A 24645-nucleotide genomic window follows, 5' to 3' on the forward strand; every position below is an offset into this window, starting at 1 on the left:
CACTGACAAATCAAAATAAAAAAAGAAGTGCAGTATGTTGAAAATATTTAACTTTGATTAGCCAGTGCAATATTACATTCAATTACGAATGCGTATGCAATACTATTGCAACATGTGCTTAAACAAAGGCTTTGCATTGCTTGATTTTGTTTGTAAACATGCACCTAAATAAAGTCTTTAAATTGAAGTGATAGAAGTGTGATTCAGCCACGTGTTTTGTAAGTCAATCGCGGGCCGTGGATTTACAAGTACATCACACCAATGCCGGACCTGAGTGTTGACGTACACCAATCATGTGTAAAATAGCTAAACAGGTGCCCTTGGAAAACAGCGTCTCGCATTTGACCTCGGTCTTTGAATGCACAGCAAATGTGATGAGATAAGAACAAGATTTACAGGGCTGTGTACAGAGGAGTTTGGAGCGGCGAATGAAAACATGAGCACTCGTGTTAAGTGTTCTTCCACAAAGAGAAAACATAGTTCCTGAAACAGGTCTTCAAATGGAAGCAGTGGAAGGATAGTGTAATTTATACATGCTCTCAGGGAGGGCTAAACACAAGTAGAGGCATGACAAATGCATGCCATTGACAAATTAGGAGAAAGAATATGGGAGCGACGATGGAGACCGCAAATGGGAAGCTTATGTGCAGGCTGAAGCCCACAAAGTATACACAACTTGTCTCTTTGATACAGGGCATGCGCTATCTAGCCAAGACTTAAAAAGGGCATGAGAAACATTACTTCAAGCAATAATTTAATTAGGATACAAATGACAAAGATTGTAAAGTAATGCTTTATGAAAGAGTAGAAATGGATGTCCTAGAAACCACAAGAATGTAAAGTTCCAATATGGGTCAATCCCTACATTCTTCAAAATCTTGGAGGAAATGAGAGACACTGTTGGATTTCAGTGTGTGAATGACCGCAACCATACGGGTTTCTGGGTTTTCAAAAACAGAGCCTTGTAGTGCCCCTCTAAGTACACTGGGTACAGTTTAAATTTCTTGAGTTTCAGTCTGGGAGTCCAGGGGAGCCTCTCCACCCTTACTCCATTGATTACTCAAACCTGTCTGGGTTTCAGTGATCAATGTTGTACTTCCACCAGGATTCAGTGTTGACTGCCATCTGTATCTCATGTCGGGGACATTCCATTCTGGATTATAATTGCTCCTACCGAGTCCACAGGCTTATTTCTGTTTCATCCTTGGTATTCTTTATGTTTACTCCTAGGACCCCTTCATCTGGTTGCCTCCTCCTCCTCCAAGAGTATTTCACCTTCAGGGATACTTTTTGCTACTTCCTTTAGTAGATCTCTTATGCAATGACAGCACTGCCTCACGATTTGAATCAGTGCCTCACTGAGCAACTGCCCTCCAGCAGTCCTCCATAGTCGCATCATACAAATTTGAGATACCAACACCAGGGCCTCATTTAACAGGCATCTCCTCATGTTTCATTTTGGCAGCGTCAAATATCTTATCATATCCTCATGATGCCCACATTTTGTCACCATCCTGGAAATGTGCAATTCACTTCTGTGCAGCATCATAACAAGAGTGTGCTTTACATACTGCAATGAATTTGATTGTGCACCCACCATTCTACATGGCTCTCACATATTCCCTCTGAAAGCAACACTTCACTCTAATTGCTTACTGGTCAAACTGTTTCTGTGTTGATCCCTCACACAGGACCGTTTGTCAGACTCCCCACCCAATTTAAGCTCTGTGTGTCTCGCCAACCACCCATGTCTTCCCTGCTCCATTCCCTGTAACCCAGTGGAAAGCATAGCAGACACGTTTCCTGGGACACGTTTTTAGGGGATGCTCAACACTTCTGTGATCCTATAGCAGGTGCCCGTTGTTGGATGAAAAGTGCTACAGAAGCATGAAGCAAGTCTGAACACAATGCTTGTTTTCCTTCCAATCTGCACAAGCATAGGCTTGAAAACTATACTCCCCCTTCCCTGATATGAACACTCTGCAGTGAGGCCAGTCCAGGTCCTAGCCCAAGCCAAGATGGCTGACCTGGAACTTAATAAGAGAGCATAAGGAGGGACAACTTCAGCTGTAGCAGTAGCTCTGGGTTGAGATAACCTCCACCATTTGTAAATGTGTTAATTTTCTATTTTTCTGCAGGTACTTTCTTTCGCCTTAATGAAAAAACAGCTCACCCCTTGCTATCAATACTTGATGATGGTTTTACAATCTCATGTGAGGAAGAGGAAAGTTTAGGAGATTTGCTATATCACTATAACAGCTTTACAAGGTATGTATTCTTCTAACATATACTTCAGTATTGTATCTTAAGTAGTAACATATCTCAATGATTTAAGTGATTACTGCTGACTTTAAGCTTGCTTTTCACCATGTAAAGTGCTCTGCTGCTTTTCGACTAGGTTTTAGAAATACTATAAACATACATGCATAGTGGTGACAGCTGTGTGCAACTTGTAGGGCACAACTTCAAATTAATTCAAGCTTTCTTAATTCCAGCTCAGTATGATGAAACTTTAGTCAAGTAATAGTAACACCTGCTATTAACAGTTTTACCTAATAGAACACCTGTAGCATCAAACACTACATGAAAACAAGTTAATCAGTCAGTCAGTCAGTCAAATAATCTTTTTTGATCGTAGACCATAAAAGATACGTAGTAACCATTCATAACATTGCTAAAAAACACAAACGAAGACAATAAATAAATATAAGAAAATATAGAAATTTAAAAACTAAACAGCATTGGGAATACACGGAATAACAGATCATATGTGGTTTCCACAAGCTAATAAGATTTTCTAGAAATAGGATCTTCTCCTGCGCCACATAGCATCAATAAATCGAGAAACTGAGAATATAACAGGGGTGGAAGTATTACTCTTAAGTATTCTTAGGGCCTCTTTATAATGGCTAAATCCCAAGTTTTTGCACAGTTGGATAAGCCAATGTTGCCGTATATTTTTATATGTCGGGCAGAAGAAAAAAACATGGGACTCGGACTCTTCTTTGGGCCCACACGCTGGACATTCAACTAACTTGTTCAGGGACCATTTGTAGGAGAAGACCCTAAGCGGAAGTGTACCATATCTAAATTGCAGATAGTATTTCCTCGCTGTAATAGGTAAAATCTCATCTAGGAATGGCTCAACTATGTAATCGTCTTTCATATTAAAAAACTTGACAGTAAGTGGGCCAAGAGAGGAATTATCAGGGGTAGCCAAAATTCTATATCTGCGATCCAAATTAACTAAATCAGCGTGCGACAACTGTGCGCAGACCACAACAGGATTAGGCCAAAGACCGGGTAAGTCTAGTCTCACACTCTTCTTTTTTATGAAGGCAAACCACAGCAGTTTCTCAGACTCTGGGAGGCCCAGTACCTCTTCCATCGCAAGTCTAAAATCTATTAATTAAGAGGTTACCCAAAGTCTGCGCCAATAAATAACAGGGCGTAGGGCGACTTCATCTTCTATTGGTCTGATACCTAGGTACATTCTCATGGGAGTAAGGGTGGTACTGGATGGCAAAGCCAGCAATGATCTAAAAAATTGATTTTCGGTCTTACGGATGCCATCAACCGGGTGATAGCTTCAAAGTTCTGCCCCATATAAAATTGCTCCCCTAGCTTGTGCTTTGTAAATTTCTATAATGGGAGCAACTGGCTTAAAAGTGGATTCTCGATGCAATTTTAGAATACCACCCGTGGTCTGGGTAAGTCTAAGTTTGGCCTTCGCAAGTTGTGGCGCCCTATCCGTTTTATCAGTAAGAGTGATACCCAGATATTCAAAGACTGTGACCCTGTCCAATGCTATGCCATTTAAAGAGGAATTGGGACATCTGGTCTTAGTCGGATTACATACCATAAACTTAGTTTTTTGTGTATTTATCTCCAACCCCCTTGTATGGCAAAAATTTGCGAAGCTGTCCAGGACACGTTGAATACCCATGGTTGATTTTGACAATAGAAGAGTGTTGTCGGCAAACATCAATGGCACCACCAGTTCATTTTTCAGTTCTGGGGCGCCGATGTCTTTGACTCCATTAAGGTGGTCAATCAATGCATTGATGAAATAACAAAATAGGGTGGGTGCCAACACACACCCCTGTCTAACTCCTCTATTGACTGGGATTTTAGAAGTGAGACTACCCCATTTGCCACTCCTGACTTGGGCAAACTTATCTGAGTGAAGTCTCCTAATGATGTTCAGGAGACATGATGGAACCCCCATATCCTCCAAAACAACCAAAGAGTTTTACGGGGCACCAAATCAAAGGCCGTTTTAAGGTCAACAAAAATTAAGTAGAGGCTGCCACCCTCGACTCTCACAGTCTTCCAGTAAAGAAGTTGGAGCCTTAGTAACTAGTCGACCGTGGAAGTCTTTTCCCTAAAACTGTCCTGTAAGGGGCTGAGAATCTGACGTTCCTCCATCCAATTCTGAAGCCGATCGAGAATAATACGTGAGAATATTTTTTGACTTCGCTCAGGCTGATCGGACGGTAATTGAACGGAAGAAGTGGAGAAACGTTTGTAAACACTGGTATGATCTCAGCTCCTACCCAGGTAGCAGGTAATTTAGAACCCTGAAGTATAGCATTGAACAACATATGGAAATAAGGGACCCAGATCCCTGTTTGGTCTTTAAAAAGGTCGCCGGGGATTTTGTCAAGGCCAGGCGCCTTACCAGCTGGGAGCCTATTTATAGCAAGTTCAAGCTCCTTCATTGTTATTTTGGCCTGTATAGATTCGTTGTTAGAAGAAACTATAGGGAGAAGGTCCAGATTGCTGTTTAGCTCCACGTCCTCTAATGATAGCTGTTCAGGAGAACCTACTGGGAGACTTTCTTCGACCGGAGGGGCGTATAACTTCTGGTAATGTTCAACCCATCTCTCCGGTGCAATATTAGAGACATCAACCTTTTGACAATCCTTGCTATCAGAACAAACTATAGTCCAAAATTCTCTCATATCCCTACACCCAAGAGTATTTTTTATAGCAGACCATTTAATATTCTCCCAGGTCTGTTTGGCCTCAGACTGCACTTTCTTATACTTGAAAGCGCTGCGAGGCCTCCGGGTAGTTACGCGCTATATAAATATAATTTTTCATTTCATTTCATTTCATACTCGAGCCTCTTTGTTTTTATTAATGGTCTATTCATGGCGTTGAATATGGCCAAGAGTGCCACCTTGGCTACAGTCGGAATCATACCATGAACTGGCCTTCCTATTTTTCCTTAATTTGCCCATAGGGGGGTTATGTATTTGCGTAAGAGTTGTCACTAGCCCTGTATGAATATTATAGATTTGATTAGGAGACACTTCCTGCCCCTGTTCTAATAAACCACTTAGATCATCGAGTGCCCGTAGAACAACTTGGTAGAGGGATCTCATTAATTCAGGGGATCTTTTCACCATTGGCCATTTTAGTCTTCTTCTATTATTAGATAATAGTGGAGTCTCCCAATTGTCCACTCTTTCACCCAAGTTTAAACCCATCTCGGGAAGGCCTAAATCGAGTACCAGGGCATTATGGTCACTATCGTGGCGTGGGAGAACCATAAAATCAATGACCTTCGATCAGGTACTAACCTCAACCAAAATATATTCAATGCGGGAGGACTGGCCTGGGTGATTGAAAGTATTATTACCCTCTAGATCAGATTTAGTACGACCATTACAGGCTCTCATGGAGTGAGCCATAGTAATAGAATTCATTTGGAGGACTATTGGTGTCCATGCCCTAATCGAGGGTAATTGCAGATCTGGGATGGACCATAAAGAGTCCTCAATGCTAGAAATGGGTTCGGTCAAGCCCGGGAGCGGTTCATATTGACAATTAAAATCTCCCGCAACAATCAAGGTACTCTCCCCCCTAACCATAGAGATAAGGTTATCTAGGATATCCAGAGTAGGAGATTCTTTTCCCAGCCTGGTGGGTCAAGAATAAACATTGATAAGGATCACACTGAATTTGGATGTAAAAGAAAGTCTAAAGCATTGAAGATCGAACTAAGAGGAATTTAATTGCGTCACTATACAACCCAAATGGCAGCCAACGAGGATGGTCAGGCCCCCAAATGGTCTTTCCCTCACACCAAACGAGGCCAGATTATTAACTGACAAAAATCCCGGCCTATAGAAATTTTCCCTAGACCAAGTCCCCTGAAGGAGACAAATATCAAACTTATCTATAAAAAGTCCCCAATCAGGGCTGGGCACTTTGTTGGAGAGCCCTGCCACCTTCCAGGACAGAATAGAAATTTTATCACCACAACACTTCACCCCGCCACAATTTTTAGTTGAAATCCCAGAACCCAGAGCTTGCCCATCCGAAATACTAACAGTATTTTCCCTATCAACATTGATACTTTCCATATAACACCTTAAACAAGAGACAGGCTGATGGTAACCTTCGGTTGTACCGAACTCTGGTTCAACCAATATTACTAAAGGGTCCCCATTATGAGAATTGGTACCAGACCCTAGGTTACTAGGGAACGGACCCTTAATGGTTGGTTCATCAGGTGGCCTGGGTGGGGATATAACTGTGTTTAAAACATTCCACCCAATCAGTCAGTCAGCATCCTCCAATGGGGCAAACCGATTAGATACAGGAATACTGAAAAGAGATAGATTTGGATACAGAGAAGTGGATGTGTTGTAAAAATTCTTAGCCCGTCTATTAAAATCATTTAGGGACTGGGGAAAACCCACCCTCCGTGAACCTGGATAGAAAAAATCTAGGGTAAGGGCTCTGATAGGCGAGAGATGATTGCTAGGGAATGAGGCATGTGACACTACTCTTTGGGTGATTTCTGGATGCCTGAAGTTGATAATTACACAATCCCCACCAATAGACTTCTGAGTGGGGCACACCCATGCAACCCTCCTAACCATCAAAATCTCTCTTGCCTTATCATACGGAAAATGTTTATTATTCTCTAGCCAAAACAAAATCTTATTGCGAAGTTCTATCTGGGATTCTCTGTGGCCTCCCTTGAGTTCCAGAATTCCTTCCAGAATGATTACGTAAGAAACAGCCTCAGGGGGGAGGTTGATTATAGGGAGAAGGGATTGCTGGGTCATACCACCACCACCCCCTGCATTCTCCTCAGCATATTTCAAAACACTTGGATCACCATCAGTTATATCTTTATCAGATTGGGTATTACGCCCAGTAGACGGCTTTGGCAGTTTAGGATTATTCCCCTGCAGTCCTTGGGTTAACACTAATCGGGCGGGACCTTGATCAAAAGTTGAAAACCCTCCCCTGCCTGTTGTATTGGTAACTACATGAATTGAAGGAACCTGTTTGTGGGGCACTTTACCAGCTTTAGGTAGCTGAGATGACAAACTCAAAGTGAGTCCTGGGATGTAAGAGGCCCAGCGTTATATGACCGAACAATCAAGTTAATAGTGGCTTCCTTATTAGGATGTGTTTGCAATGGATTTTTAGAAGGTGCAATATTCTGCAGATGTTGGAGAATAGGAGTGAACTGTTCCCTTATCATCATTCTACACTGGGCCATAAAGTCAACCAACAGAGCCTTGGCCCGAGGGTTAGGTTTGATCTAGCGGGGACTTGTTAACATTTGACTGAGCAGTACAACTTTCAGTTGACTTCTCAAGACCTCTAACGTGCCCACCCTTTGGTTTTTTCCTGTGGAGCCCCTGATTACTGCCCACAATCCTTTTCCTTGGTATAGTAGGAGAGGAACCCTCAGATCTAAGATCTAAGCTCGGTATAGTCATAGGTTAATTACTAACTGAAGCCAAGTTTTGACACACATTTTGTTCAGGTGAGCTCATTACATCAGTTAAAAGGGGTGAAGCCAATGAAAAACAATCAGTTGTAATTGAAAGGCGTATTTCAGTCAGTTCAATTTCAGAAGTTACCACTCCTATCGCCTTTTGGAGCATTGGGTCAATTGCTGTAGGGAATGTTGGTGAAGGAGAATTGGCCTTTGGATTAGAGCGCTTTGTTACACAAGCGCGTTTCCCTTGTGCACGTAGAGGAGGAATCGGTGGGGCCATCACAGGAATAATAAAATTAAATACAACATTAGTCAGGCCTACAAGGGAATTTAATAGGACTCACAGTACCTTAAGTTCTGCAGGAAGAGACAAATCCAAAGATTCCAAGATTAAGGGGGGTGGCCCAGCCCAGCCTCTTCCGGGCAAGGACGGGTTAGGACGGGCCCGCCCTTGGTCCGGCGTTGAGTGGGCGGGAGCACTTTTCAAAGGGAAGAGGCATCGCTGTTGTGTCGTCACCGGGCCGCGCCAGGCAGGGAACTATGGGCAATGTGGTTCCTCTTGTCTGCCGTTCCCCTCACAGTGGTGTCGGCATGCAGGAAGGAGAAGGGTCCGAGCCATTGCCCTCACGGCATACCCACGTGTAGTGAAAGCCGTTCCCCTCACGGCTGGCTCAGAGTAGGTAGGAAACTGGTCAAGCGCGTCCCCAAGTTAATATACATGTATATATATTGCTAATTAAATCATCCAGCCACTGTCGAAGATGATGAGCAAATCTCCCTTACACTATTTTGCTGGAACTTCATCTAAAACAAAAGAAACGGCACCCTGCAACAGCAAAAACAAATGAAAATTCTCTCCATTTCACACAGTTCACTGAAGCAATTCTGGATGTTGTGCTGCCTGAGTGAAATGTTTGTAAATCTGCCACATAGAGTGGGTTATTTATATATTTAAGCAAATAGGCAGTACTAGTTAAAACAATTAAAAGACAAGCAGGAGTTTTCACTAAACAGATGGGCTTAGTTGTATCAATGCAGACAGAACGCTCTCAGGTATGTTATGTAACCATATTAAAAAATGTTGAGGTACATAAACCATTTACCCATTTCCGATTTACAGATTTAATTAAATTAAATATTAATTCCATTATAATAAATCTTAATGTAGGTAAACTAAATATTGGAAAAACTGGTATAATAATAGAATAACGTCTATCACTTACTTTGTTGAATGATTATGCTACATAATTACATTAAATAACGACTATCACAATGAAAATACTTTATACTTCAAGATGGGAGAAAATATCACAGGAATGTAGAAGAGGAAATTATTTCATGTCACGTGTAAACAAAGAAATGAAAGTAGTTGATAAGGAATCTGTTTGCATACAAATGAGCCCCAAGAGATTTCTATGGGTGATCTACATTATGCCTTAATTTGTAAAGCTTGTAACCATTAATAACGTGGAATTACATTTCAGCTAATAGCATTGTTACTTTTATCTGGACGAGTAGTAAAAAATGAATTGTACATATCCCCACTTATTGCCCCAACCCACAGAGTTTTTAGGCTAACTCTGCGGAATTCCGCAGAGTGAAATTCCGCGAGTTCTGACACCCCAAAATACAGGACAGTATTAGCACGCCAATACCAAGTCATTACCAGTTTTTAAAACTAGAAGGGAGACTCATGCCGTGTTCTGAGTTAAAATACAGATTTGCCCAGGTTTTCCCTTATTTTGGCCCATTTTTCAGACAAAGCACAGTCTGCTTTCTGTAAGTTGGTATGTACTCAAAAACACTGGGACAATTGCAATCCCGTTTCAGACAAAAATGCAAAATATAGGCTGAAAACAGAATTTGAATTTCCAGCCCCTGCAATTGGTCACTTCTAATTCCAAAATTGTCTTATAAAGTGCATGGTGACCCAAACACGGGCTTCCTAGCGCTAACAGATGACCTAAGCGAGGAAGACTGATTTCAGGAAAACAGATACGTTTTCAGTTGCTTCCTGAAGCTGAGCAAGTTATCGTTAGATCTTAAACATAACAGGAGTGAATTCCAGAGACTGGAAGCCAGGTAGGCAAATGAGCGCTCTCCGCTTCTGACTCTTTTTATTCTTGGTATAGCCAGAAGAGATTGATTGTTGGATCGTAAGTCTTGTGTGTTCTGGTAAGGAGCATTGAGTTGCCCAAGATTGTGTAGCTTTTGAATATGCTTTTACTTTGTGGACCATACTAAAAGACAAACTCAATTCTCTTCCTTACAGGCAGCCAATGAAAGCTTGCTAGCGCAGGTCATGCCAAATGGAATTTAGGGATATTCAGCAAGACTCTGGCCGCAGCATTTATTATCACTTTTAGTGTTTTAGTGACACACATGGGGCTTCCAAGATAGAGAGAATTGCCTTAGTCCAGACGTGACATGATAAGTCCTTGGATGACAATTCTATGGATGTCAGTAGGAAACCATTTGATAGTCTTCCTAAGGGCTCTTAGAAGTCCAATGCATGATCCAGCCAATATCATGGCTTGCACTGCCATTTTTAGATTCTTATCAAACAGTAATCCCAGGCTTTTGATCCCATCTTTTGAGGTGGTACGATCACCCAAACATAAAGGCCAGGAGAAGTTTTTCCAAAGAGAGGTATTTTTTCCTATTAGCAAAACCTTTATTTTGTCACCATAGAGTTTAAGGAGGCTGTTAATGCATAAGAGACACCTCAAACTTAATTTCTCTTGGCCTTTATGTTTGGGTGATCATCCCACCCGAAAATATGAGATCAAAAACCTGGGATTATTGTTTGATAAGAATCTCACCATGGCAGTACAAGCCCCACATTTGTACCTGCTCCATACATTCCATCAACTTGGTCTCAGTTTGCCTAATATTGGAAGTGAGGAAGACAATGATCTGTGTGTCACCAACATATAGAAACCTCTGCAAATCCTGCTGAACATATGAAGTCAGCTAGAGGATGCATATATGCATTAAAAAGAAAAGGGCTCAGGGATGAGCCCTGGGAAACTCCGCATTTAAACTGATGTACTTCTGATAGACAGTGTCCCTCCTGGACTTGAAAGCTTCTGTATTCCAATAAGGAAACCAGCGCCAGCTCAATTCTTTATCCTTGATTCCTAAAGTCTCCATCCTGCTTTGTAGAATCAGATGGGTAACAGTGTTAAAAGCTGCCCTCAAATCCAAAAGGATGATTGCAATTAAGTCTCCTTGGTCCAAAATTCTCCTAAGATCTTCAGTGGCTGCTAGAAGAGCTGTTTCTGTCCCATATCCTGATCTAAATCCAGTTTGAGTTAAATGTAGCAGATCATGAGATTCTTGGAAGTTGGGCAGCTGGCTATTGACGATCTTCTATAGAATTTTGCTTACACCCAGAAGCAGAGAGATAGGTCTATAGTTCTCTGTCTTGTCGGGATCTAAGCAGGGCTTCTTCAGCAGTGGACTAACGATCGCAAGTTTACACCGATCAAGGACCTGGCCTTTTTCTAAGGATAGATTAAATAAATTGGTCGAAGCTGATAGAATATTATCACCTCCTTATAGTAGAATGTCAATGGGGCCAGAGTATAAAGGGGCACCCAACTTAACTTTCTTTGCTATTACCTTGGTTAGGTTGTTTATTAGTTAAAGGAACATCCCCAAGATAGGAGGGTCTCAGCCAGCTAAGTTGTGATCTTCTTTATTAGTTTGGGTCGTCTCCTGCTTTGAAACGTTCCCCAAAGAATCATAAATGAGACTGACTTTACTAACAAAGTAACAGGCAAGCTCTTCAAAACACTCTCTAGAGGAAGGGGAACCTGTCCCTGTGGCGTTAGATTTACAAAAATAATACATTTTGCTGTTTCGACAGGGTCTCCTGGAGGTTTCTGTGGTCTGTCCTGCGATGGAAGGGATTGTCTATTGAATTTGTCCAAGCAGTACAGGCACTTTATATACTACCTGAAGCTCAAAATCGCATATCTGGACAAGAATAGAAATCATTTTGTAAAAAGCAGAGGCATTGGGCAAGGGTGCTCCTGCTCTTCTTTGCTATTTTCGTTATATATTGATCCTTACCTTATTAAATTGGACGGGAATATGGATATTAACGCAGCAAAGGCCCACAATATTGCATATAAATCATTGCTATATGTCGACGACATTGCAATACTAACGAGTGATATAAGGTCAGCTCTCCCAGTAGTGAAGGATTTAGCTGCACAATTTGGCATTGTCTCAGGGTATATATTAAATATCGATAAAACTCAGATCTTGCATTCGGATACTCTGCTCACGGTAGATATCCCAACCGTTCCAGAATCTACCTATCTGGGGGTTAAGATCACAGCATCAGTGGATCGCATCCAGGAGTTAAATATCTTGCCAGCGATCAATACTGTCAATAAGACATTGGAGAGATTAGATCATTTACATTTTTAATTGTATGGACGAAGCAATGTTAATAAAATGTCGATTTTTCCGATTTTTTTATATCTGTTCCGGACTACACCTCTGGAATTTCCAGCATTTTGTATCGCAAAAGCTGAAAGGGCATGTTTCAGATTTCTATGGTGGTATTGCAGGTCCAGAAAGGCAATAAATGGATGATTCTTCCAATATTGAGGAGGGGATGGGGTTTATCCCAGTCTTCTCTTGTATCACTGGGCAGCACTCCTGCAACATATAGGAATACCTGTGGTAGGGGCTAAGGCCGAAATTTCCGTAGCAGTCAGACCATCCATATATGAAATAGCACCCGCGGACGATGCTCGCCAATGCCTTTTACCGCAAAAATTCCAAGACCAAATCACTTTTAGCTGGGGGAATGTAGGAATTAACGATCTGGGGGATGTATGTTGTGATGGTCAAATAGTCTCCTTTACGTATTTACAGGAGAAGTTTGGTCCCTCTATGAGAGATTTCTTTAAATTTTTGCAGATATGTAGCTTCCTGGGTAAAATCATGCAAGGGTTGAATGTAAATCTGGGGAAAACTGCTTTGGTAGAAACAATACAAAATAGTTCTTGCATTGGGAAAATTTACCAAATTTTATTGGAAGATCTCCCTGATGATAAAAGTATCCAGAATGCTAGATGGGAGAGAAAGTTCGGGAAGGAAGGGGTGAATCTAGAGGGGTCATTGGAATTAGCTAATCAGATTTTAATAACAGGTAACTCGGGGACCCAACATTTTATGCCCGTTTTTGCTTTATATTATACTCCTCTAAAGTTATCTAAATGGGAGAGCTCACGGGGTAGCTCATGTAGCAGATGTGGGACATGAGCTGCTGATACCATACATATGTTATATGCTTGCCCTAGTTTGGCTAAATTTCTACAGGACATTGCATCCTTTCTGAACTTGATCCTTGACATCCTGGTAATATTAACATCAGATTTAATCATTTTGGGCATAGAATGTAATGAGAAAGGTAATGCTCGGACAAGATCTGAGATCGGATTTGTATTTATAGCCATGGCTATTGTGAGATTATGTATAACCTCCCAGTGGATCCGCCCTGATTCTCCCACGTTCATCATTTGGCGGTCTAGGATATGAGCTATACATATTGAATCTTCCATATATCGGCTGAGTGGGCGTAGGAGACGAGAATTGGGGCACAAAATCTGGGCTCCTATTACTAGATGGATAGAGTAAACTGAATAAGGCAACTGGTTAAAGTTTATTAATGGTCTTCTCTCCTCTCAGTTCCTTTTTTTTTTTGATTTTGCGGTCAGTTTTTAGGAACTGTATTATGCATTGACATGACATGTCTTCTGTCTCCTTCTTGTTTCTTTTATAATGATTTGTTGCGACAATACAAAACTTGAATGTATTATTTGATGATGAATTTGCTATGACATGTTGACACAATCAATAAAAGAAAAGAAGAAGCGAAAAAAATTCAATATACTGTTGATTTCCCTAGAAGCCTGTAAAGACTGTGTAATTCTTTCAGCAATATATATTAATCTAGCTTTCAAAATAGCATGTTGATACTTTTTCACTGCTTTTTTTGTAAGTTTCCTTTTTGCCAATCTCATAATTTCGTCTCTAATTCCTTTCTTACCATTTGCATGGTTGCTTCAGATCTCTTATTTCAGGTGTAAACCAGGTGACATTCAATCTAGTATTGTGAGACTTTGACATTTTCTTTGGAGCCTGAGTCTCTAGAGATGACTCTACCCAATTCTCAAATGCCTTATAAGCAACATTGACATCTCTATCTTGTGAGTACCCTAAATCCTGAAGAGAATGTATCCATTGAGGGGTGTTGACCATTGCCTCATTGACTTATGGCAGGGTATGTATGACTTAGTCCTGTCCATCTTGTTTTTCCCGAATTCGATCAAGTAGTGGTCTGACCAAAGCACAGGCCGTGGGTTGCGAACCATTATGTTGGACATATTAGAGAAGATGGGATCTAATATATATATTCCTTACCGTGTGTTGGGAGTTTGACTAGATGTTCAAGCTTAATGGCATCTAGGTCATGAAGCCCCTTTTGTGACTGACTACAGGCAGTGTCATCTAAGTGTATGTTTAAATCTCCCAATACGGGACTTAAAGTGAATCCATATCTAAGTACATCTGCAGTTTACCAAACAGCTAGGTGCAATGCGATTAAATTGGGCAAATACAAGAACCCAGCCGACTTAAAATGATCAATGTCACCTATTGATATCTTTTTTCTAAAAAGAGCCTAACTCAAAACGATTGTTGCTTCTTGGCATCTGCTGGATAAGTGTGTATAATCTGCTGGCATATTGGCAAAACATATAGTACGAGGTCTCAGTAAACACGTTGTCTATTCATACAATAACGGTATCAGCTGGAGAACTGGTTGTGCTACTTTAATTCCATTTTAAGTTAAGATGAAATTATGTGTGGCTTCACCCTACAGGACTAATGCATTTGTGACGTGGCACATGATACAATATGATCAATACATTATGAGAGTGATCTGGGCTTCACCATACAGGACAAATACATTTGTGACGTGGCACATGATACAATATGATCAATACATTATGAGAGTGATCTGGGCCAAGCACTGTTAAGGTTTTGTTATGCCACTGCATGGTGTGTAGCTGATGACCACTCACCACCTTGACGAAACGTCATCGACTCACCTTGCACTTCAAATCCAGGTGCTAAGCCATCATGACTGGTACCCCAATTATCTGGCTGACAACCTCACCATTTCAGGGCTACCAAGTTTTAAGTCTGTGTGTGATATTTCATTGTTTGCAGCAGCTTATGTGTGACATTTTCAGGCTTCACGTGTAATACTCTGAGTGACACCTCTGGTAAAACTTTGTCTTGGACCCAAGCAGATGAATGAAATAAATTTATAATGCGCAACTAAAACCCGAAGGCATCAAGGCGCCTAACAAAACAAATCAAAGCAAAAAAGGCAGAACACAACTACAAATATGACTTCGCGAAAAGCCGGGTTTTCAGAGCCTTTCTAAATGACTGCATGGTGGGAAGGGACTTAAGTTCCACCGGAAGAATATTCCACCACTTAGGTGCCAGAGTAGAGAAGGCTTTGCCACCCCATTTGACTCTACGGGTGCGGGGGACTGATAACAGAAATTTGTTGGCAGAGCGCAAGTTCCTAGAGGGGCTATAGGGAGACAGGATGGATCCGATCCCAGTAGAACTGCCTCTGGCCAGGGCCCCGTAGGTCATGCACAAAGTTTTAAAGAGGATCCGATCTTCAATGGGGAGCCAGTGTAGCGATTTTCTGGCGGAGGTGGCCGAGGCACGTCTGGGCAGATCTAATACAAATTTGGCCGCCGCGTTCTGGACCATTTGCAAGCGCTGCAGCAGACCCTTGTTTAGTCCCGCATACAGCGCATTGCAATAGTCCAGACGGGAGCCAATGAGAGCGACCACAACTTGTTTTCTCGCCTGCTGAGAGAGATAGTGTCTAATCTTCCTCGGTACATAGATTATGCCCCAGCAGGTTGAAACTGTTCTATTGACCTGTTGACGCATGCTAAGGGTAGGATCTATCAGGACTCCTAGGTTTTTAGCTAGTGTAGCAGGGACAGGGCAAGCTCCCAGTAAGTCCGGCCACCAGCTCGCCGACCATATCTCTTCCTTTCCTCCGAACACCATGACCTCCGTCTTCTCCCCATTTAATTTCAATGAAATGTGGATCATCCATTGAGCGACTGCCTCCATACAAGATCTAAAATTGGAGGCAGCCGAGCTGGCCGGCTGGGAGAGAGAGACGAGGATCTGGGTGTCGTCGGCGTAGGAGACTACCTCCATCCCGAAAGATCTAATCAGTCTGGCAAGTGGGGTCACATAGATGTTGAAAAGGGTCGGACTTAATGCCGACCCCTGAGGGACCCCACAATGCACAGACAGGGATGGAGATAGAAAATCCCCCAGCTTCACCCTCTGCTCTCTCTGGTCAAGGAAAGAGGTCAGCAGACACAGGGCAGACCCCTCAACCCCAATCTCCCTCAGCGTGATGTTAAGACCGAGGGAGAAAGGGTGTCGAAGGCAGCCGTAAGGTCTAGCAGGATCAGGAGGGTGGTCTGGCCCCCATCAACTCGTGTGCGGATGTTATCCAGCACTACTCGGTGCTATGTTCCCTCCTGAAACCATGCTGCGAGTAATCCAGCTGACCAAAACTTTCCACGAAGCCCGCGAGATGCTTATTCAGATGGATTTCGAGCATCTTCGCAGGAGCAGGGAGCAGTGAAATGGGGCGGAAGTTCTTTAAAACCCCAGGGTCGAGAGATGGTTTCTTGAGCAAGGGCTTTACCACTGCCCTCTTCCATTGCTGAGGAAAGATGCCATCCCTCATAGCCCTGTTCATGATCTCAACAAGAGGGGGCAGGAGAGATTCCCTGCACTGCTTGAGGATCTTAAGCGGACAGGCATCTAATGGGGAGCCAGACCTAGTTTTATTCAGGAGGTTCTCTAATTCCTGACAAGAGAGAGGAGGGAAGGAGGCAAGGCGCCCCAAAGAGGAGTTCTCAGCAGGAACTGGTGCGGAAACAGAGGGGACAGAGGGCTCAGTAGTTAGAGTCCTCTGCAGCTCTAAAGCTGAATAAATATCAGCGATCTTAGTCTGAAAGAAAAGAGCTATGTTGTTACAAAGTTGCTGAGAAGTAATAACAGGGTCCGGGATCTGCAGGGATGTCAGAGAGTCAACAATCTTGAAGAGCTCTTTCGGGGAGGAAAGTGATATAGTGAGAGCTGTGAAATATTCCTGTTTCACCCTTATTACCTCCACCTTATAGCCCCTCAATAAGATCTTATGCGCCTCTTTGTCCCTTAGATCCCAGCTGGAATGCCAGAGACGCTCCTGTCTCCTGACTCCCTGTCTTAGGAGTCTTAGGTGCTCAGAGAACCACGGAGCCGAAGGTTTTTTCCTCGCTGAATAACGCGACCGGGCAGGGGCCAGTTCGTCAAATGCCATAGTAACGGCCTTTTCAAACTGCGAGACCGCCAGATGAACGTCTTCCTCTTGAGAGGTGGACATACTGGAAATCCAGGGGGCAAGGGAGCTATTAGAGATATTTTTAAAATTCCTCCGTGATTCCATTTTACTCGGGACCTTTTCGTTCCTGTCGACAATCAGACAGGTTACTTCAATCGGTACAGCAAAGTGATCCGACCATGAGAGGGGAAGGGGGTCCTTTACAACCAACCTGCCGCCATTGGAGAAGACCCCATCAAGCGTATGGCCCGCTTGATGGGTGGCACCTCTCACAAGCTGATTCAGACCACAGGCGGACAAGGCATCCAGCAGGGAGAGAGTATCACTAGCCTCCAACTTCTCTAAGTGATAGTTCAAATCTCCCAAGACCGTGAGATGTTGTTAATGTTTGTTCACATGTAGCAGGAATTTTCTCTGAGATACATTCAAGGACACTTTGCGGGTAAACATGTGGCCTTGCGGCTAGAGTGGTCGATCTCGACGCTGGGGAACTAGGTTTGAGTCAAGGCAGGGATGCTCAACATCCTGTGATTCTGGTCAAATCAGTTAATCTCCCTGTGCCTAACAAAAAATTAATGAGTCCGTCTGTAACGCAACCAGTGCTCAAGTAAAGCACTCTGATACCATTGGATCACATTTGCGCTACATAAAACTCCGAAATAAAATGTACCCTAAATATGTCAGGAATTGTACCTAGCAGTATAAATTGACTATGTTCCCACCTTTCACAATATCATAACTCCCCTTTCAGCAATATTTCCCTTGCGGCCGCCTGCCGTTATCATAATCTGTCCAATAAAATCATGTGCTTCGTCCCCTTCCTCGTAGGCCCATAGACACTGATTTGGTTTCACGGACTGCCTTGCTATACTCAAAGGAAGGATTTTAGTTTGAAACCTAAGATAACTAAAATTGTAATGCTGCTGAACATTCCTGCTATGGGAGCTACCAGTATGAAAACTACATATGTGTACACAAAATCATCCATCAGACCATTTACATTGACTATAATAGGAAAAGCAAAATAACAAGTATCCGGTTGAGATCTCTGCTTTACAATCCTGCAAATTAATATGGTTATTTAAATGTTGAATTCACAGAATTGTTTTATATAACACATGGGCAATTTGCTTTCTTGACTACTTTGGTTCAAAATAAAATATACTAAGCGCTTGAAAATATTGAAGTAAAGCTGGTCACTTTTGCTTTTAAATGCTTTGCTTTTATTAGTATATATTTGTCAATTATTTCTAAACTATATGTATCACATAATGCTTTTAACCTTTGCCTGACGCCTTATTCAAGGCATGCCCAAGGGAAACAAGAACTCTGAGGTTCTATCCAGATCCTTTGCAAGCAATCACTTGCAATTACTGACATTTAATGTTCTGGTTGGTATTTACTTTCCCTATATTTTTCCCTTATCAATAAAGGTGTGCCATGTACAGGTCGATGTAATTTATTAGATTTGTTTACTTCATTTATGCCTGCGGTCTGCTCCTTGCGTTCTTTTAAGCTGCCTAGTTGTACAATTTTTTCAAACATCTTACAAACCTTCTCCAATTGTAGTAAAAACTCCACAAGTACTTTTGGTGGTACAGGCGGTGTTAGTGAATGTGCGTTCTCTCCATGAGAATGCACTCCATATTCATGATCTTCTTAGGAGGCAAGTCTGGAAACATGAATGAGTGATTGCTCTTTACCAGACTTTGCGTTAGCGATTCTTGAGGGGTATTCTATAGCTCACATTGATAGAGTTGGCAAGGGGGGGTAGGGATTGCCATAACCACAAAATAAAACTTAAAGATTAGCTCTTTTGAGATTACTGAAATTTTGGGCTTTTGCCTCTCGCCTTAAGCAAATATGTCCCTGGCAGGAGTGTTAATTTATCGCCTGCCCGGCCATGGAAAACCTACTCCTTCTGCAGTCCACTTGCTTGTTTCAAGTTTTTTGTAACTGTCACATTGAGGTGAAGGGCGTGTTGAGTAACACCTGGTCAGATCATGCAACAACATTTTTTAGTTGGAGTTTAGAACAAGGCCCAAGTTGTAGAAGGCTGAATCAGTCGCTACCCCATCAAAGTTGGGCTAATATTAATACAGAAGAGACTATGTCGATTCACAACAAGAGTGTTCCATCTTTATCTGTTGCAATTGATGTGGATTCATTGGTTATTACTGCCTGGCTGACCTGGTGGCACAGATTAAGACAGGATCTGGCTGCCTAAGATGTCCCTCAACTCCCTGGTTTGAAGAGGAGTTCATGTTAATTTGCCAACAATGCACAAAGCTTGGAAGTTCTTGGCTTACGTTTTATCTACCAGCAGATAAAGAACTTTATTAAAAAAACTAAAGCGGTTTTTAAAATCATGAAGAAATTATTTAATCCTAGTGCCCTAGCTCAGCCTAGACAAAGAATGGCAGCTAGCTAGGCACAAATTACAGCACCACCCAGTATAGTCACACCCAAGTAACACATTCTATACTGCCCACCTCAAAAGACCAGTTGCCACATGGTCTTAAATCAGAGACAATTATAACAAAAAATGTTGAGAGGCAATATAATCACAGACAGTGAAGAATCTGAGTTCCAACAATTTAAGTCCACAGTTCCCAGTTTGAACCGGATAATTATTTATTCTCTTTGCAGTCAAAATTCCTCTTTATCGGGCATACAGGCATTGGGGACGCAAATTGTTGGAACTCAGATTCTTCACTGTCTGTGATTGTATTGCCTCTCATCATTTTTTGTTATAATTGCCCTATTTATTTATTTATTTATTTATTTGCTTACATAGCGCAGGACTCGACCCCCTGAGGGGTATCTCCGTGCTTATGTTCTTCTAAGGTGCCTAAGCCAAAATCATAAGGTGCGCAAATTTCGCAGGCAGAAAATCCGTAGGGGATCCGGATTTATTTTACCAATCAAAGAGGTGACATTGGATTGGCTAACCTCCGGAAACACAGTGAGTGAACTATTTTTTTGCCTTGGTAACAGGGGAGGAGTGCTAGTGACGTTACTCATGAGTTTCGCGGCCTTTGTGATTTTTCCATAGATTAGCTCTATTTTGTTCTCGAAAAACAGAGAGATATCGTCACACAAGGATTGGGAAAAGTCATCTGGACTCTCACAGGCCACAGGTTTCACAAAGGACTGTAAGATCTTATAAAGTTCTCTGGAGGAATTGCCTGCTTCGGCCAGCAGTAAAGTAAGACAATTCCTCCTGGCCAACCTAATGCTTTTATGATAAGTGGCCAAGGCATCTGAGTACACTTTCTTGCTTTCTTCCACGTTGGATTTTCTCCAGGTTTTTTCAAGCTTTCTGCACCCCTGTTTCTCCACTCTGAGTTCTTCGGTATACCACACCTCTTGTTTAGATGCGGGGTACTGTTTGTGTAACTTCAAGGGAGCCAACAGTTCAACCGCCTCTAAGAGGTCTTTGTTGAACTTAATTAGACCAGACTCCACGTTATCTGTCCCTAAGATGATAGGTTCCTTCCATACCTTCTGTAGCTCGTCCAATGTCACTTTGTGCCACTGTCTTTGCCAAACGGAAGGAAGAGATTTTTGGTTTGGCTTGTCAAGGCCTAGAAGGGAGAATTCGACCATAAAATGGTCTGACCAGCTCACTTGGGTCGTTAACCGGCATTTCATTTTGGGACAGTTGGAAAAGATTAAGTCCAGAGTGTGTCCCCTATATGTGTGGGGCCGCTGTTCTGTATTTCTAGTCCCAACAATGAAAGATCGGAAAGCAGGGACAGCGTATCTGGATGATTGGGGAGGTCTACGTGGGTAGTAAAATCTCTGAGAAGAATAAAATCTTCTTTGGCTTTAAAATGTGAAGCCAATAATTCCATGAGGGAAAGTGAAAAGCCCACGCTCGGCCCCGGAGGGCCATAAACTAATGCTCCCTTCCAGTGTGTTTTCGAAGTCGAACTGATCTTAAAGATCATAATTTCCATCATGGAGCAACTTCTTTGTTCAAGTAATGAGACCTTCAGACCCTCTTTGTAGACCAAGGTAATACCCCCCCCAGCTTTAATTGGACGGTCAAGTTTGAGAACCTTGGGCCAGATAGAGGAAAACCGTATTTACCGATTCATAAATACCGAATTTTACCGATTCGGTATTTATGAATTGGTAAATATGAAGGAGGGAGATTTAGGAAGAATCGGTAATTGAATTACCGATTCTTTAAAATTCGGTATTTATTTGTGAAGCCCATAGGAATCAATGGGAAATACCAATTCGGTAATTACCGAATCGGTAAATACCGATTCCTGCAAGGGTGCAGGGGGCGTCACTTTGACACCCTCTAGCACCCCAAATACAGGCATGTGTGCCATGTGGCACACAGACATGCCCTAAGGGCATGTCTGTCTGTCACATGGCATAGGTGTGCATGCACACATGTGCATGCACACCTGGATTCGGTATTTTACCACCCAATTGGATTGGGTGGTAAAATACCGAATCTGTAAGGCCTTTGGGACTCTGAAGTGTCCCACCTACATCCGAAAGTTACAGACTCGGTAAAAAAAACAATTCAGTATTTTACCGATTTGGTAAATTTACCGAATCGGTAAAATAGGGCCCCTACATGCCAAATCGTTACCGACCGGTATTTAGGCTCATACATCTGGCCCTTAGTATCCTATAGGGACCCCCAGCGTGATGACGGGAACCGTATGTGGTTTCAACCAGGTTTCCATAAGGAACCAAATATATGGTTTTACTGTATTTACCAAATCCCATAATTCAAGCTGATGTTTGGGTAAAGAGCGGATATTTAAGAGAAAGCTTTTTAGACCATTGGGTGTTAAGATTTCCCCTGTATTGCTGCCACTAGAAGAGATAGTGTGGGATGCCTGAAAGTGACAGTGAGTACATGAAAAAGGGCCTTCGGGGCATGGCCAGGAGCTCTGAGCACAACCTACCAGAGGTACTGGCTGCAGACTTTTTAATGCTTGGGCTGAGTAACAGATACCATGTTTCCCACTAGAATCCAGGTCCATTTGAGTAGAGCCCATAGCCCCTAGCCCCGTCCTGTCGCGGACGGGCGCAGACGGGCTACTCTTAGGCTACTCTTCGGCGTGTCTTCGGCTTCCCTGCGCGCGACCGCTGCGCGCTCAGGAGGGGGCGAGGGCTAAATAGCCCTGGGAGATACAACCATTAGAGCGCTAACCGCTCCAGTGGTGGTGGAGAGGAAGTGCCTGGCTCTCCCTGACCCGCCCTCCGCGCAACGGTACTAGCTACCACGTCGGACCGGGGCGGGCAGGAGTGGTGATCGAGCCCAGGCTTCCCAGCTGCCTAGTGGGTACCGTCTCCCCCTCTTTCAATCAGGTAAGGGAAAAGAGTATTGCCCACAACACAAAAAGACCGGCTAAAATGCTTTCTTTGCAGCCAATGCGCGCACAGATTTACACAGTAAATTTTAAGAGTTCCAAATTCAGTTTTTAAAATTTCATCAATACATTGATAGCAAGTATTTTTTAAAAGTTGTGAGAAGCACAGCGTTAAAAATGAATCAGGCACCTCTGAAAGAGCAAGCGGGTCGGGGAGACTCTGCCACAGTCACCCTACCGCAGCTCGCCGGAATAGTAGCTCAGCCTAAATAGCCCTGGGAGATACAACCACTAGAGCGCTAACCGCTCCAGTGGTGGTGGAAAGGAAGTGCCTGGCTCTCCCTGACCCGCCCTCCGCGCAACGGTACTAGCTACCACGTCGGACCGGGGCGGGCAGGAGTGGTGATTGAGCCCAGGCTTCCCAGCTGCCTAGTGGGTACCGTCTCCCGCTCTTTCAATCAGGTAAGGGAAAAGAGTATTGCCCACAACACAAAAACACGGCTAAAATGCTTTCTTTGCAGCCAATGCGCGCACAGATTTACACAGTAAATTTTAAGAGTTCCAAATTCAGTTTTTAAAATTTCATCAATACATTGATAGCAAGTATTTTTTAAAAGTTGTGAGAAGCACAGCGTTAAAAATGAATCAGGCACCTCTGAAAGAGCCTAGCTCAGCCCCTTCAGGCTTCCCCGAAATTATGCATGCAGCTTTCAGACTTTTTTGCAAATAAAATCATGGATACTGTGGATGCTCTAAATACATCTGGTGTTAATGCCGGTGTTGATATTAATGGATTAGGTTAGCAGTCTCTGATAATTCCAACTTTATGGCCGTGCTCACTGACAGAATTCAATACTATCGCGTTGGAGGATTTTTCTAAAGCCCTTCAAGCATGTAAATTTGGTTCGTCTGATGACCTTTGTCCTCATCATGTACCAGCTGCCAATGCTGAGGCCCTCAATCCTATTTTGAATACTCTTTTAAATGACTCTTTGCATCAGTCTACTGTCCCCAGCTGTTAGAAGACTAAGCTGAGCCGCTACTAAAAAAGCCTTCTGCAGACAAATCTATTCTAGCCAAGTATAGGCCTATTTCTTTGTTGCCAGCTTTCTCGAGGATGCTCAGAAAATTCGTCAAAGCCCAACTGTTTAGCTACTTGGACACAAATCAGTAGCTGCATCCATCAAAATCGGGCTTTCACTCGGACACAGCACTTAATATACTCTGGTAGAGGTGAGAGAGCACAAATCTGAAAAATGTATAAGTACACCATATTTACAAGCACGTAGTGTTAGTTTAAATTGTATTGCACAAGAGTGTCAACTTATATAGTGAAAATATATGAGTGTTTGTTTTAATTAGAATAGATGCATATATAAGTGTGGAAAACTAATGTAGAGGTTGTAGAAATGTTAAAATGATGTTGGAGTCACACGTTAGATGACTAAGTGAAAACGAAATGTAATTCTGCAAACCATGAAAATGTGTAGGCCACATGGCATTTCACAGGAAACGAAAGATGCTGCTACACTTTTAGTGACGTGGATTCTAATGTCATTTGAGTGCAAATGTATTATTAGGCATAGTATTGAAATATATGTTTTACATAGATGTGTTATATTTTAGTATATGTGTGTTAGTTAAATATCGTTTAAACAAAGAAATTAAATGTGCATATTGCAGAGGCCCGTTTCATGTAATTTTAGTAGGCCTGAATAGAGAAAGTTGCTTCTTTGATCTGCCAGAGCTCGTTAAGGAGAAGTCGCACAGAGCACGAACGATAGGTCTGTACAAGATGTTTTATGACTCTTAGATATGGTAGAGACTGGAATTTGGGGCCTACCGAGAGAGTGTCTGTTTGCAGGTGCAAGGGGAACTTAAATCAGAAATAATGAATAGGCCCTTGTTCAGAAGTGCAAGGCACAGGCCTGTAGGAGTCTTCAGGAATTTTATGGGGTACCGCTTGGACGGAGAGAAGCCTGGGAAGCAAGGTCAACTTTAATGAAGAGTCCAGAGGAGCACCAGGACGGAATTTGCCGCTCAAAACTGCACCACGTGAGAGGCGTCGACATGGGCGTTCC

The 24645-nt window shown here is 42.6% G+C and overlaps 1 protein-coding gene across 1 annotated transcript in view; it reads left to right on the plus strand.

Moving 5' to 3' along the window:
- Window positions 1-24645, plus strand: part of FSD2 (fibronectin type III and SPRY domain containing 2) — a 490462-nt gene that overhangs the window by 373206 nt on the left and 92611 nt on the right. The window contains exon 11 of the mRNA XM_078684747.1: window positions 2139-2268. Coding sequence (XP_078540873.1) covers window positions 2139-2268 — 130 coding nt within the window. The remainder of the gene's footprint in view (window positions 1-2138; window positions 2269-24645) is intronic.

This window comes from Lissotriton helveticus, chromosome 3_2, assembly GCF_964261635.1.
Source record: "Lissotriton helveticus chromosome 3_2, aLisHel1.1, whole genome shotgun sequence".
Taxonomy (NCBI): domain Eukaryota; kingdom Metazoa; phylum Chordata; class Amphibia; order Caudata; family Salamandridae; genus Lissotriton; species Lissotriton helveticus.